We start from the raw sequence: 16,166 nt of genomic DNA, 5'->3' as shown, positions 1-16,166 counted from the left end.
GTGGTTTGTGCTGTGGTTCTCAATTAAGTGAAAGGCATGTCACCCACCTGCTTTGCAGTTTATAGCTGATGACTGACCTACCTTTCATTTACTGACTCTAACTGAGGGGGCCCAGATGTCCTGATTTCATAGGGACAGTCCCAATATTTGGGGTTTTGTCTTATATAGGCTCCTATTACCCGCCACTTCCTGTCCTGATTTTTCACACTTGCTGTCTGGTCACCCTACTGTAACTGGAAAACGAACTAATACTTTTGGGGTATTTTTAGGCTGTATGTATTCCTTTACTGTGACCTTCATGGTTAGGATGAAAGAATTATACTCATGTTGTATACGTCATTGAAGCCTGGAAGTTTCATCCATGCTCTCTTTTTTTTTTTTTTTTTTTAAGTGCAATGTAATTTCTCCAAAGCAGATTTATACTAGTGTAAGTTGCTGAGAGCAGAATCTGGTCCCATATTTCTTCTGTAACTAGCTAGTATTATTGTAAAGTGTACATATTGCTTTCTGTTTATAATCTGTTCCTTTGTTAGTGTAAATACATTCATTTTGTTTAGATAACTAGTTGACATTGATTGTAAATTAAGACGATAAATAGTCTATATTTAGTGCTGCCTTTCAGAGACACTACTTCTTAAACAGAGGCACACAAGGAATGTCTGGGGAACTACACTCTGAAAAAGTTATAAGAAAATGGAGTGGTTGTGACATGAATATAAATCTATTTAAAGCACCACCTCTTATGGTCAGATCCAAAGTTGTTGGAGTCATTATTGACAAGGAGCCTAAGTGTTGAGTGTTCTAGCCTCCAGCTTGGCGTTCACTGTTACCAGTGCTCAGTGTTAATTATTTCACTTTGCTTTAAAACATGCATATAATTTTGGTGTAGAATTTTCAAAACTGCCCAAGTGACATAAGCACCTAACATCTCATTAAAAGTCAATTGACTTAGGTACTTTTAAAACTTTTACTTTTAACCAGTAAAAATGTTGCTTTAGAAGAATCTCTCTAAATATATACCCTCGTGATCTCTTCTCCCAGACACATACACACAACTCCTCTGTGCTCTGAAGTTGCAGAGCCCCACAGAAGAAGATTATCTAAATAAACAAGTCTGCTAACATTCAGTGCTACTGGTCAGATTGCAGACTGACTGAGTTGTTTTTCCTAGGCACTTACTGTAAATTGTGCTGACATGCACTGAGCTCCAGGGAATGTAAAAACTTCTCCCTCCCTATTTCCCCCACAAGAGGATGGGGAGGAAGCTGGGCTGTTCCTCCCCCTCCTTACACCAATCTGGCACTCAGAGTGGAATAGTCTGCACCTCATAAGGGATGTAGCAGTGAGTGTACTTTCCCTGGGCATAAGAGAATTCAGGGAGGCCGTCTGCCTCTGTAACATAAACTAGCTTCCTGTGGCTCTGCCTGCTTCTTACTCTGTGCCCAAATGGCATGAATCTAGTACAGAGGTGCTAATTTTTCACTCTCAGAACGCCCTTTGAAAAACATGCATAATTTTTATTGAGAATATGTAGGCCTAATAAAAGATACAAAAGGACACATGTCCACTGTCAAGATCGTATGCTGAGAAACCAACCTTCTATTTTCATATTCATTTGCAAAGTTCCAGTAATTCTCCAGGGGTACTTATTAGATAATGCCTCAATGTTCTTTTTATTTAAAAAAAAACAATAATACTAGTATTACAATGCTCATCATAGTCATCAGTAGTCTTTGATTAACTGAATATTTCTTTTAAAATCTCTTAAAGGATATGGTTCCATTTCAAGCCAAGTCACTGCAATTTTTTGTAGAAATTTACTGTAGTAGGAGTAATAATTTTACATTTATATATAGATCCTTTTATCTAGGAGAATCCAAGTGAGCTTCACAAATAATGTACATTGTACATACAACACCATTGAAATACAGCCACATCTGGGATAGAGAGGGGCAGTTAACCAATTCACAACTTGGCAGATGTCAGTGAGCAAGAGGAAAGAGGATATTTTGGTGATGACACCAAGGCAAACACCAAATCTTGTGGAAAGTGTAATGGGAAACTTTAAGGTCTGCACAGAGCAGATGGGAGAACCTTGTTTTGTGAGGTTCTCCTACAAAGACCACAGTAAAGTTTCATAGTGCTCAGTTTATCCAATTTTCCATTTTGTCATTGCATTGTTGCACAAAAATCAGGAAAGGCATCGCTGGAAGCCTTATTTCTATTGAGGGTCAAGGAAGAAGGGACTGAAGTTTTTGATTGAATGTATTAAACTGTTTTATTCTTTGTTTAAAAAAATTATCATTCACATATGTTGCTTGGAAAGTTCTTCACTGTCCAAGTCACCTGGTTGCTGAGCATCACCTGGTTGCTAGGTTTAGACCCAAACACTCGATCTTGCATGCTAAACCAACTGAGACTGAGCAGTATCCAGGTACTGGCTCTGGCCTCTCAGGCTCACTCCTGGGTGCAGATTCCATCTGATACTCCCCCCTCAGCTGTGCGGACCCCACAATCCAGCTGCCCTGGACCCCCCATGGAGCAGTGCTGACCCCTCCCCCCCCAAGTCTTTTCAGTAACTTAAGCACACCCTTTGCCAGAGCGCTGCCCTTGTGGGTACTACAGTTTACAGTTTAACCCATTAGGGACATGTAATAGTTACAGCAAGGAACCCAGAAGCTTTGCAAAGTAACTTTGGAAACACTCCCATACACTTTATTCCTAGACAAAGCATAGAGACTTACAGATCCATGCAGAAAGAACAAAACCTGCACACACAGCCTTCCCTCCAGCGTCCTCGCCACTCCAAGAACCCCTTGGGATTTGGTCAGTGCCCTTTCAGGGTCCCAAGACCCTCCTGCTCCTTCTAGCGTGCTTCTGATCCCTCCCCCACTCAAATGGCTGGTGAGAGAGTCTTTCTTTTATAAACTTTTAGTCCCCTCTGTAAGGTTACTCTCCTGATCAGCATCAATGCCTTCCTCAGGTGACTGGAGTCACCATTAGATGATCAGTTGCTTGGTTACTGGTTCACATGGAAGGATGGGTTTCTCTGAGTGGTAGCTGACTCACTGCTCAAGAGAGCTTGTGTTTGAATAAGACCCTCTAGGTTTATGACCCTTGATTGCTTTGCATTGTTAGTCCTTGCAACTTCTCTTGGAATTTCAGTCCAAGACGGAGGTAAAAAGGCAACGGGAAAGGGACAGTACTGTCTTACAACCAAAATGGTGCTCAAAAAACAAAGTAGTTTGAGATCGATACATATATTAAATCACCAAGGGTTGTGGTGGATATTTTATTCTCTGGAAATTTTTAAATCAAGATTAGATGTTCTACAAGAGATCAGACTAGATGATCACAATGGTCCCTTCTGGTCTTACAGTCTCTAAAATAATGACATTCTATATGAGCTTCATTGGAAGAACAGGATCCAAACTCAAGTCATTATGACTTTAGCCTCAATAAAATTGAAAGGTGCACTTTGTGTGTTTATTCCTAGTGAAAGAATGGCTATTCAAGAATTCCTTTGTGCATCAAAAAATCTCATGTTTTCTATATCTGACTTGAAACACCTAAGGTGTAATTACAGTTGAGGAAATTTTAAAATTTGTCATATTCTAAAACTTGTATTTTATAAAGCATAAACCTTCCTTTTTTACCTTTTATCTTGGGAGAGTTGGCAATCCAAATGCAGTGATCTGTGGCTGCATTCATATACAGCTAGCTGCCATTGTACATATATACATAGAACAGGGGATAGATCTTTTGTAGAGGCAAGAGTATGTGTTACTTTGGTCAGGATGCCACCGGAAATGGAATGTTCTATTTTTGTATGTTCATTTGGAGAGAACCATCCCAATGCTGCTCTGCAGCCATTGTTGGGCTTGTGTCTATGCAGGTGTAATATTTGTTTTCAGAACTGCAAGTGTAGAGGTTTTATTGGTTTTTGGTTCCAGGTAGTATCATGGAGCTGTTAAAGCTGGAGCCACCTGGTAAGATGGGTTGAATTCTGCTATTTTAATGTTAGTATGGGTGGTGAATTTTAATTCTCCAGTGATTTCTTTGTCAGGGAGGGTCCACAAGACTTATTTTTTTCTAATTATTTTATATAATCAGTCTGAAATGTCACTGATAAACAAGGGTGCAAGGATTGAGCAAAATTCCCATTGCAATTCCTCCTTCCAGCTACCTTCTCTTCTAATGGCTTCGCTCTGCTGGCTCAGTTCTCCATGGCCTGCTCCACTGCAAAGAACAGTATGGCCCAGAGATGACAACCAGCACTACAGTACCAGGTGTATATAAAAGAAAAAAGTTTTGAACATACTGTCTCTGTGTGTGTAAATCAGTGTTCTTTCTCTTTAAGATCTTTAAGGCCTAATCTTATTTTGACAGCTGGCAGTTCTCATTAAGTGCAGTCAGAATAAATTAATGGTGTTTATGCAAAGTAACACTATTCAAATAGGAAATAATTCTTTCAAAAATGTAATGATATCCTCTAATCCTACTGCAGAACATGTGCATGGATTGAATTTGAGGTAAACGCTTGTGGTTTCTTGGAGCAGAGTTGCATTTCTTTGCTGATTAGTTCCTAAACTGGTTAGCTTTTCTACTGAATCACTGTTTTCACTTTCAAGCCCAGCTGTTGGTTTGAGGCTCTGTGGCTTCCAGTTTCAAAATTTGAAACAGAAATTCAGTATTTTTACATGCATACTTGCATTCTAAAGAATAGCCATAAGCTAGATGTTGATAGTCAGTCACATAGATTATGATGAGTCAGTTTAAGGCCACCTGTTTCATCTGTGCACAGAGTTGTTTGTGGTGCAATTATCCTCCAATTTTCAAATCTTTCCGTCATGGCAAATGGCTCCCCTGCCTGCCTACTTGTCAGTGACCCTTTCCCTTCCTCTTTCAGTCTTGTTTGTGTTCTCCACCACCAGAAAGCAGAATCTTGTCTCCTTCTGTAAGCAGGGTTGTTTTAATTATTATTTTTTGTATTACAATAGCACCTCGAGGACTCAATAGAGATCAGGTGCTTATTGTGCTAGGTGCTGTACAAACACATAGTGAGGGACAGCCCCTGACTCAAAGAGCTTACAATCTAAATAGAGAAAACGAATGGGGCGGGGTGGGGGGGGGAACAGAGGCACAGATAAGTGATCTGCTTTGCCCAAGGTCATGCAGTAGGTGTGTGTCAGGAACAGAAAACAAGTATCCCAAATCACATAGAGTGCACTGTCCTCTAAGGGCCAGATTTACAAAGGTATTTAGGTGCTTAAAGATGAGGATAGGTGCCTAGTAAGATTTATAAAAGTGCCTAAGCAGGGTAGGCACCTAATTCCCATTGACTTCAATGGGAGTTAAGTATCTAACCTGCTTAACTTCCATTGAAGTCAATGGGAATTAGTTGCCTAACCTGCTTAGGCAGTTCAGAAAATATTACCAGGTGCCTAACAGCATATTTAGTTGCCCAGATACCTTTGAAAATCTGCCTCTAGATCTCACTGGTAAGTCTGAGATTTTCCCCCACCCGCCCACTCATCCCCAATATCTTCTTAGCTGGAGCTGTACTAGAGAAGACAGAGTGGAATTTACTCTTACCTGACGCAATGTGACAGCATTGGAGCTGGAATATTGCCTGCATGCAGCCTGCTGTGTTGTGGTCCAGATAGCAGCAGCAGGGTGACCCCAAACCCTGCGTTTAATCAGGAATTAGAGTCAAGGTTTGGGGAAATAAAAACACCAGGGTATAGACAATGCTTTTGGGATGGGGAGGGGGCACGCATTCATGTGATAGAGAGAAAAAATACTAGCTGTTGAATCTCTTTTTAATGAGTGGTTTTATACCATGACTAAATTTGTCCACTTTTAATCAAGTGAGATAAACTAGCTTCTGTTCCAAACTCAGTGTTTCCATTATTAATGCAATCACTAATTTTTTGGGGGGAGAGTGGGATGGAAAACAGTCTGTATAAATCCTGCACCAACATGGAAGGGGGTAAGGAGCTGCTGTAGGCTTGAGTAGCCATGCCCTGCTGCACCTACGAGTCATGCCAGGCATAAAGAGGGAGTTTAGAAGAAGGGAACACCACTCATCAGTGGGCAGCCCTGGAAGGGAGCTGGTTGTTAAGTTTCTCAGCTCCCCGGAAGAGGTCTGATAGCCAACAGAACCTCTTTCCTCTCAAAAAGGAAAACAGATGATCTCTGCTAAGAGGGGGAAGAGACTGTATCCTGTAGCTTGTGCTGGAGTCCCAGGGGACTCTGAGGAAGGAAGCTAGTGGTTTTCTTTGCCCCTTTGTTTAACTTCTTTTGCTGACTTTGGATTGTTTTTTTGTTTCACCTGAGAGTCAAAAAGGAGGACCAGAAGGCCTTGGCCAGAGGGTTCAGAGCTCCTGCTGTACGGACTGGATTGTGCAAGTGCACTTTCCAAGTAACATCCAAAGAGAGTGCTCTGATGGGGACAGATCCTTGAAAAGTGGGGTAAGACATGCTTCCACCCCCCCAAACCTCCAGTTGTCTAGTGTCAAGCTGTCTGGCAGTGGCTCAAGAACATGAGTACCAACCTCAGAGCAGACTCTTAAGAAGCAGGGCACAAACCCCAAATTGGTTGTGAATTCTATACTTAGATTTCACCAACCAAATATCAAGTGCAAACTCCTCAGGCTCTATAGCAGCCTTAACATGGAGTCACAGACAGTCCCCTTAGGTACACTGATCTATCTTGTGAGCAAGGTAAGATTGCCTTTGTGATAAATGGTCTCTTACACAAAAAATCACAACAATATTCAGGTTACTTCCAGTTCCAAAGGACCAGTCACTGACCCCAGGTCAGTTTCACCTCAGATCTCACACCAAAACAATGTTTATAGCTAAGGCTACATTTATGTCACGGAGGTCACTGAAGCCGGGACTTCCAGAGACTTCCATGACATTTTCTGCTTCAGCCCCTGGGTCTGCGGGACTGGAGCTGGCAGCCAGTAGGGCCCGACAGGTTTCCAGCAACAGGTCACAGCCTCCTCAAGGTCCCACTGCAGGGTTCCAGCGAAAGGCTACAGCCTTCTCAGGGAGCCCTCCTTAGTGTTCCAGCAACTGGGGACAGCCTTGCGGGGAGTGGGGGGGAGAGAACCCTGCAGCTCCCTGTCCTAGCCACCAGAGGGGGAGGGCGGGAAACATAGCGTCTCAGCAGCAACAATCACAGACAGGTCACAGCTTCCATTAATTTTTGTTTATTGCCTGTGACCTGTCCATGGCTTTTACTAAAAATAACCATGACAAAATCTTAGCCTTACTTATAGCCAATTCTGTAATAAACTATCTAAAGATTTACTAACTAGAAAAAGGAAATGAGTTATTTACAAGGTTAAAGCAGGTAAACATACATTCACAACTGAGTTAGACTCTTAAGTTTCAGAAGGTACTAGAAGCTTCAATAATAAGCAAGCTCTCTATGTCCCTTATGGCTAACTGAGTCTAAACACTGGGGATCTCTTGCTTATGCTTAGAAAACGTTGCCTTCCCGAGTCCAAGCAGCATAGAGATACGGTTCCTCCTCATTAGGACACTTTATTCCTTTGTCCCTTCTGCTTCTAATTGCAATCTTAGCTGATGGAAGGAATTCACTTGCATGTCTCCTCTTCATGGGGAGTTGGGGGGCCGGGAGCAATCAGGAAAGTCTTTTTTGTCAGGTGATGTTCCCCATTAGTTCGTCTGGTGTTGAGGGCCTTGCCCAACATAAAAGGCCCAAACACCTTCTGTTGGAAGCCAACATTTCACACTAATTCATGTCTCTCTCTCCTGTCTGGTGATTTACACAGTTGCAGAGGATTACAATGCAAACACTTAAATATTACCTTATAACATGGGATACAGATATTATAAGTGAGATTAATGCATAAAACATCTTACAAGTATTTCATAAAGTCTAAACATTAAGCACATTTTTATAACTCAACTTATTTTAACAATATCTATATATTTGTCAGTGCGCAGTTGAAACATGAGGGCCTTGGCATGAGCTGGCACCTAGTTTGCCAGCATCACAGTTGACACCCATGAAACACGATCTAAATTGTCGGTGTCAGGAACCAGGGTAAGGGTAGTCAGGTCCTATGGTTGGAGCGGGAGTCAGGAATTGGGAAACAGAAACAAGTGTCAGAACCAGAGTCAGAAGCTGGATGCCAGAGCCGAGGATCAAACCAGAGTCAGAGCCATGAATCCGAACTGAGACTCAGAACCGGGCCTGGGCCAGGTCATTGGAGGAGCTTCCAATCAGCTCTACTGTGGGTGGCACTTCCTGCAGTGACTGGTCTCCCGGGACTTATGGTGTGTTTATAGTGGCTCTGCCGAGGCTGTCCAGGAATAGCGTGGAAGTGCGACCTGTGGCCCAAAGTTCAAGCCACATAAATCCTTGCAGTCAGTTAACTAATTAAAATAAATGGTTTTTAGGTTACTCGATGTGTGGTAGAGGGACCTTTTGTGTTTGTTTAAAGGTTCCTCATTAGTCATAGTTGATACCACCATCTCAGCACTTCATTGCAGTAGTTTACAACATCCATTCTCAAAGGAACAGTAAAAGTCTCAATACATTGAGATTACTTAATCGTGTGGTGTTTGTATCTTCGGCCATGTTTACACAACAAAGTTAAGTCGACATCAAGCCTCTGATTTAAGCAAGTCAATCTTGCGTGTCCACACTACGCTCATTGTGTCAGCAGAGTGCATCCTCACTAGCAGGGCTTGCATCGATGCACAGAGCTCTGCAATGTGGGTATTTACCCCACAGTGCACATAGACAAGTGGAATTTTGGGTTGGACTTGCAATGCCTTCTGTGCCAATGTTTTGATCCCATATGGTTATGGGAATATGGCATTAGCCTCCCGTGATACACTTACCTCCCTCCCTCTCTCCCTGAAATCAATGGCAAACAAACCAAACCTTTTTCGTAAGCCTGGGTTACCTACACGGATGCCATAGCACAATAAGCATGGACCCCACTCAGCTGTACACTGTTGTTGTGAGCATTACAAACACCTTGCGCCTTATCCTGAAGTTTTTACACAACTGATACAAGAGCCGCCACTTGGAACAATGTGATGTCATGCAAGCAGCCCTGCTGGAAGACATAGAGCGGAGCAATTCGTAGTTGCTGGCAACAGTCATGCATCAACTTGACACAGTTAAGCGCCGTTTCTGGGCCCAGGAAACAAGCACTGACTGGTGGGTCTGCATCGTTATGCAGCTATGGGATGACAATCAGTGGCTGCAGAACTTTTGAATGTGTAAGGCCACTTTCCAGGAACTGTGTGAAGAGCTTTCCCCAGTCCTGAAGTGCAGCAATACTAAAATGAGAGCTGCTCTGACAGTGGAGAAGTGAGCGGCAATAGCTCTGTGGAAGCTTGCAACACCACACTACTACCGGTTAGTGGGGCATCAATTTGGAGTGGGTAAATCTACCGTGGGATCTGTTGTGATCCAAGTTTCCAGGGCCATTAACAGACTTCTGCTAAGAAGGGTAGTAACTATGGGCAATGTGCAGAACATAGTGGATGGTTTTGCCATGATGGGGTTCCCCAACTGTGGTGGGGCAGTCAACGGAACACATATCCCGATCTTGGCACCAGACCACCTTGCCAAAGAGCACATAAACCGAAAGGGGTACTTCTCAATAGTGTTGCAAGCGCTGGTGGATCACAGGGGCCATTTCACCGACATCAGCGTGGGATGGTTGGGAAAGGAGCATGACGTGCACATCTTTTGGAACACATGTCTGTTCAGAAAGGTGTAAGCAGGGACTTTCTTTCCAGACTACAAAATAACCATTGGTGATGTTGAAATGCCAATCGTGATCCTGTGAGACCCAGACTATCCCTTGCTCCCATGGCTCATGAAGCCATATACTGGCAGCCTGGACAGCAGTAAGGACCGATCAGGTCATAGACTGAGCAAGTGCAGAATGGTGGTGGAATGTTTCTTTGGACATTTAAAAGGTTGCTGGCATCGTTTGTTTGCTTTCACTGAGGTCTAACCTAGTAATGTCCCCATTGTTACTGCTGCCTGCTGTGTGCTCCATAATATCTGTGAAACAAAGGGAGAAAAGTTTCCACCAGGGTGGGCTGTTGAGGGAGATTGGCTGCTCAAAATTGTCTGTCAGGCAGACACCAGGGCAATAAGAAGAGCACATCAAAGGGCTCTGTGCTGAAATTGTTTGTCAAAACCTCAGGGAGACAATGAGCCAGAGTAATGTGACACTTATCTGTGTTGTTCCTTACCAAACTGTCCCCTCCATTGCATTTTATCCCCTGTAAACTCCAACCCCACCAACCTCCATGTGTTGAGTAAAGACAGAGCCTTTTCTCCTCAATCCGTAAAGTTTTATTATGCACACAAACACACAGAGACAGCAAAGAAAAGTAAGATAACCTGGGGCAAAAGACTGATAACATTGGGGAGGAGGGAGAAACTAGGAAAGCTTTCTTACAGATGCACTGCAATAACAATCAAAGGTGTGGGAATGGGCACCTTCTGGTCCTTGTACCCTCCCCTGGTGTTGTTTGCAAGGGATACTGACTCCCCCCCTGCCTGCGCACCATGGGATGTTTGTGGGAGAAGGCTGTAGAACTGGGTGGTGATGGCAGTAGGTTCTCTGCAAAGGGACTCTATCATCCAGCTTCCTTTCTTGAACCTCAACCAGACACCTCAACATGTCTGATTGCCCCTTCATAATCCACGGCATCTCTTCCTGCGTGGCATGCTCTTGTTCCCTGCATGCTCTCTTGTCTTCCCTGTCCCTGTCCAGATTCTCGGACAGTGTAATCCTCCATGCTTTGAGCTCTGTCTTGTCACTGTCAGAGGCGTGCATTAACTCACTGAACATGTTCTTGCGAGTCTTCTTTTTCTGCCTTCTAATCTGGGAAAATCTCTGTCCCGGTTTGGAGGATGCACCTACAGACAACGTTTCAGCTGCAAGGAATGCAAAGCAAAAGGGTAGCACTGACAATGCATACATTGTTTCTGGTGCAAGGTTAATGTTTTTTATAAAAAAAAACACCCCTCGATACAGTTCACTGCAAGCCACAATGTAATCACAAGTGCTGGCTATTGCAAGAGATGATTTGCTGCTCCAGCTATGGTGAGTAAGGCCACGAGGCATGGTCAAGAAGTCTTGTGCTGCTGCTTTTGTGAAGACATCCTTGGGATCACAGGTTGGAACTTGAGAAAAGCCCCTTTTCCCCTAGCAACCTGGATGGTGCTTGAGGATAGGCACCAGTGTAAAGACCCCCAGATAGTTTGTTTTTTACAAAAGTGGCACTGGGTTATGTGGGAAGGGAGACAAACAGGCAACCAACACCCCTCCCCCCCTTGTGTATTGCAAGCAGCATTAAAAGGTGATCCCTTCCAATCACAACCATGGCATGTTTGGGAAAGCGTGGTTGTGTGACCCAGATTTCACCAAAGGATGAATTATTTGTGGTTCAAGGGCTAGCATTGAAAACTTCCCCATTTCCCCTAGGTGACCCTATGCAATATCACTCTCTTGAGGGTAAAAGAAGCGGCAAGGGAGTAGATGCTGCAAGCATCTGGGAACAGACCTGGTCTTATGCTGCAGTGCTGTGTGCTGCAATGATGCCTGCAGAGTTAATACTGGAGTAGTGTGGGAAAGTGTCCTACTGCAGCCCTTTCCAGAAACCATCTGCAAAGGATTGCAGAGTACTTCCATGAAAGCTTCCTAGAGATCTCCATGGAGGATTCATGGGCCATCGCCATGCACATAAACAGTCTTTTTCGGAGCGCACCCTCTGTGTAGCTGCAGCTGCCACTGATACCCACTACACCTACTTTTTTGTTCAGATTAAACATAAAAAATAATAGCATGTAACCGCTACAGTTTGATTGGAAATGTGTACTCACCAGAGGTACCTTCCCGGGCATCACGTTCTTGGCTGTCAGGGAGAATGGATCCTCCACTTGCCTGCCACGCATTCTCCTCATCATCATCAACAGCGTTCTCTTCGTTGCTCTAGGTTGTCCGGGGGTGCTGGGAGGTATCCACGGAGTGTTTTGGGACAGTGGTGGGCTCGTTGCCAAGAATCCCATGCAGCTCCTCATAAAAACGGCATGTCTGGGGGGCAGAACCAGAAGGACAGTTCGCCGCCCTTGTCTTCTGATACGCTTGCTGAAGCTCCTCTATTTTCATGCAGCACTGCTGTGTGTCCCTGGTGTAGCCTTTTCCCCCCATGCCCTGTGCAATCTTGGCATAGATGTCAGCGTTTCTTCTGCTGGATCGGAGCTCTGCCTGCACAGACACATTTCTCCCCACCCAGCAATAAGAGTCACCACCTCCTGTGTACTCCATGCTGAAGTGCGTGTGCAGCCTTAAGTCTCCATGATCAGCTGTGCTGGCAAGCTCTCCATGCTGATCAAACAGGAAATGAAAATTCAAAAGTTCTTGGGGCTTTAACAGGGGAGCAGCTGTTTCCTGTGTACCTGGCTGACGTGCAGTGGAGTTGAAAGCGCTCTCTAGCGCGGTCACTACGCAGCACTGTGGGACCCGTCCTGGAGGCCAATTCATTCAAATTACACAATGCAGTGTCTACACTATCCCCATGTCAAGCCCTGGATGTTGAATCAAGCGCTATGCCTTGCACAGAAGTGGAGTACAGAAGTCCACTTTACAGGCCACTTAGGTCAGCAGAAGGAACTCGGTAGTGTAGACACATACATTATTAGATCAACTTAACATGGCTTATGTTGACCTAAGTTTGTAGTGTAGACCAGGCCTCCTTGTGGCTCCAATCTTCCAGGTAGGACACGCCCACACCACTAGTTAGAAAAGAGAGGTTTTTTTTTTTTTAATGATTCACATGCAAACACAGTTTTTCTATTCTGCGCTCCAATTTTGTCTCTTTCCCTGCCTGCCCTTTCTCCCCTTCACTTTGATGGGTGAGACCAGATGGTTTTTATATTGCCAGCTGACAGAAATTCTATTCTTTTCTGCATCCATTGCCAAAAGAAAAAGTGGAGAGAAAAGGAGGCCTTTTGGAAAGGAAAGTGTAGGATCAGTTTAGTGTCTGAGAACTATGCCCTTTACTTATTGGAGGATGGAGTCACTGTCCTCACAAGTTCTTTCACCTCTAATTTCTTCGAGTTCGCATTCCATTGAGGCAAAGCGTATAAATATACAGCACAGCAAAATCTGTGCACATTTCTGTGTATTCTCCAGAATTAGATCTTTTCACTAAAAGACAAAGCTTTAGCCCTTCTGGTTGCAGAGATAACCTACAGTGTAGTGACAGGCTCGAGGAGCTGCAGTAGTGCATGTATTTATAGGCAAACAGAAATGATAACATACAGAGAGAGCCTGACTGCCTTCACTAACTGCTTCGTAACTGCTAACAGTAATGAAAACCAAGCTGGGGCATGGTTTTGACTTAGCCTTTAAAGACCCATGTCACAAAAATAACCTTCCTAAGATAGCTGCCCACTGCAAGTTCAGTTAGTTCAAACCAGCTGTCAAATGCATTAAATTCTGTATTACATATGTATTTACCTTCCTCTGATATCTCAGCAGACATGTAAAGGAATAGCTTTGTTATGGATTTCTTTTCCTGCTGCAAACGAAGAAATCTCTGCAGATTTCACCCTCCTTTTTCTACAATAAGCAGAAATCTTTCCATATTGTTTTTCGTTTTTCCACAGATCTTTTTTTTTTTCCACAGATCCACAGAATTGCTAGTGAGAGGCTCTGCTAAATACTCTTGTAAAAATAATTTCATGGTGGGCTTTATATTAGCATGATGCATTTCTGGAAGTTGTTACTATAAAAAGAAGACTAATTAAATAGGATGTGGGGACAGGAAATTGGAACCAAGTAATCTGGAAGTCAGTCTGCAGCCTCTGTCAACATTAAAAACTCAGACAATATGTTTAAAAAGTTGCAGTAAAAGGCTGAGAGTGAAGGTTCAACTCTGTGGAAAATGTGAGGAGGGTATCTTCTTCACCTCTATCCTGGCCTGTAACATACTGCTAGGGGTAAAGGGCACTGTAACCTCTCACGGGCTGTGTGACGAACAGCATTGTCATTGCTCTCACCCACTAGCAGTATGCAGCTATGCTAAAACCATGTTTCTGCTCATCAGATTCCACTAGGCTTGAAGTGGAAGAACTGATGGTTGAATACAGGAAGAAAGTGTCTAGTTTTGGCTCCACTGCCCCAAGCAAAGTCAGTGTCACTCGTTTCAACTCAGCCCTTGATTTGCCCTCCCAGCTGCCATCTCTTGATTTGCCATCCCAACTTCCTCCAGGTTTGACTGTGGTTTCTGACCATGCGCAGTCTGCAAGCTCTCCACCTCTTTTACTCCCAGCAGCAGCAGCAGATCTCACCCACTGGCTCCGGCATCCTTCCTGTTGACCCTTCCCAATCATCAGAGGATGTGAGTGGAGCCCTGTCTGTCATATACAGCATGGAAATCTGCATATGTCACCATTGCTGGGCATAGAATGCCTGGAAACATCTCCTAAGCTATCGTGGTGGTGGTATTGATTATTTGTATTACAAACCTCTAGAGTCCCCAACCAAAATGAGTTGCCATTGTGCTAGGGACCCTGAGATATGTCATTGTGTGTGGTAGTATAGACGCCTGGGAATTAGAGATGAAATATCTGCATGTACAGAAACAATTAAAGACAGTCACGTCCCAAAAAACTTATGATCTAACTAGACAAGACAGACAATGGGTGAGAAGAAAGAATTGAGTCATGGACACATGAAGTGACTGCCCCAGGTCATAGAGGAATGATGGCTTTGTAGTTAAGGCTGTAGCATGGGATGTAGGCAGTTTAGGTTCAATTCAAAGCTCTATCTCTGACCTTTCTAAGATAAGAACAAAGTCCCTGCTTGAGCAAAGAGTTTAAGTACATGCTGTATTCGCTTGCTTAAAGTTAAACATGTGGCTATGAAAAACACCAATGTTTTGTTTAAATGTCTCATACCTTGATAATTGTGTGACTGTAAGAACCCCTCAGTGCCAACAGGCAAAGGGATCGCTGTTCTGTAACAGTAACTCTTGACAGTGATGACAAACTCACTACACCGAATACATTTCTTTCATAATAATTTATCCAGAGAGGGTCAAGTGAGGTATCTAATAAAAGCTTATGTCATGCCGAAGATCATAATTGTTGTGAGATGTATGTCTGAATGATATTTAAGGAGTTGTGTGTATGTATTGAAAATAAGTTTTAGAGAGTGTGTCCCAGGTAGGGTTGTCAAACAGGTTTTGCCAGACAAAGAAAATTGATTCACCTGTCTGCTGTTGGCTATGTAAATTAAGCGTAGTGAGTAGGGCTGTCAAGTGATTAAAAAAATTAATCGCGATTAATCGCACAATAAAAAAATTTAATTGCAATTCATCACACTGTTAAACAATAATAGAATACCATTTATTTAAATATTTTTGGATGTTTTCTACATTTTCAAATATATTGATTTAAATTACAACACAGAATACAAAGTGTACAGTGCTCATTTTATATTTATATTTATTTTGATTACAAATATTTGCACTGTAAAAAACAAAAAGAAATAGCATTTTTTAATTCACAAGTACTTTAGTGCAATCTCTTTATCTTGACAGTTGAACTTACAAATGTAGAATTATGTACAAAAAAACCTGCATTCAAAAATGAAACAATGTAAAACTTTAGAGCCTACAAGTCCACTCAGTCCTCCTTCAACCAATCGCTCAGACAAACAAGTTTGGTTAAAATTTTCAGGAGATAATACAGCCCGCTTCTTGTTTACAATCTCACCTGAAAGTGAGAACAGGTGTTTGCATGGCACTGTTGTAGCCAGCGTTGCAAGATATTTACATGCCAGATGTGCTAAAGATCCATGTGTCCCTTAATGCTTCAACCACTATTCCAGAGGTGTGTCCATGCTGATGATGGATTCTGCTTGATAACGCTCCAAAGCAGAGAGAACCCACACATGTTCATTTTCGTCATCTGCGTCAGATGCCACCAGCAGAAGGTTGATTTTCTTTTTTGCTGGTTTGGGTTCTGTAGTTTCCGCATCTGAGTGTTGTTCTTTTAAGGCTTCTGAAATCATGCTCCACTCCTCATCCCTCTCAGATTTTGGATGGCACTTCAGATTCTTAAACCTTGGGTTGAGTGC

At 43.2% G+C, this 16,166-nt stretch overlaps 1 protein-coding gene across 6 annotated transcripts in view; it reads left to right on the top strand.

Moving 5' to 3' along the window:
* The window catches only part of FAM124A (family with sequence similarity 124 member A), a 69,767-nt gene that overhangs the window by 17,279 nt on the left and 36,322 nt on the right, over positions 1 to 16,166 (top strand). The window contains exon 2 of one of the 6 annotated variants that reach the window (XM_073343282.1): positions 4,183 to 4,289. The exons of the other annotated variants lie outside the window; for them this stretch is intronic. Within the exon in view, the coding sequence (XP_073199383.1) occupies positions 4,265 to 4,289 (25 nt within the window). The 5' untranslated portion in view covers positions 4,183 to 4,264. The remainder of the gene's footprint in view (positions 1 to 4,182; positions 4,290 to 16,166) is intronic. 6 annotated transcript variants of the gene reach the window in all.

The sequence above is a fragment of the Lepidochelys kempii genome, chromosome 1, assembly GCF_965140265.1.
Source record: "Lepidochelys kempii isolate rLepKem1 chromosome 1, rLepKem1.hap2, whole genome shotgun sequence".
Lineage (NCBI taxonomy): Eukaryota > Metazoa > Chordata > Testudines > Cheloniidae > Lepidochelys > Lepidochelys kempii.
Note: the sequence above shows the minus strand (reverse complement) of the source record. Positions and strands in the feature narration are given on the sequence as shown.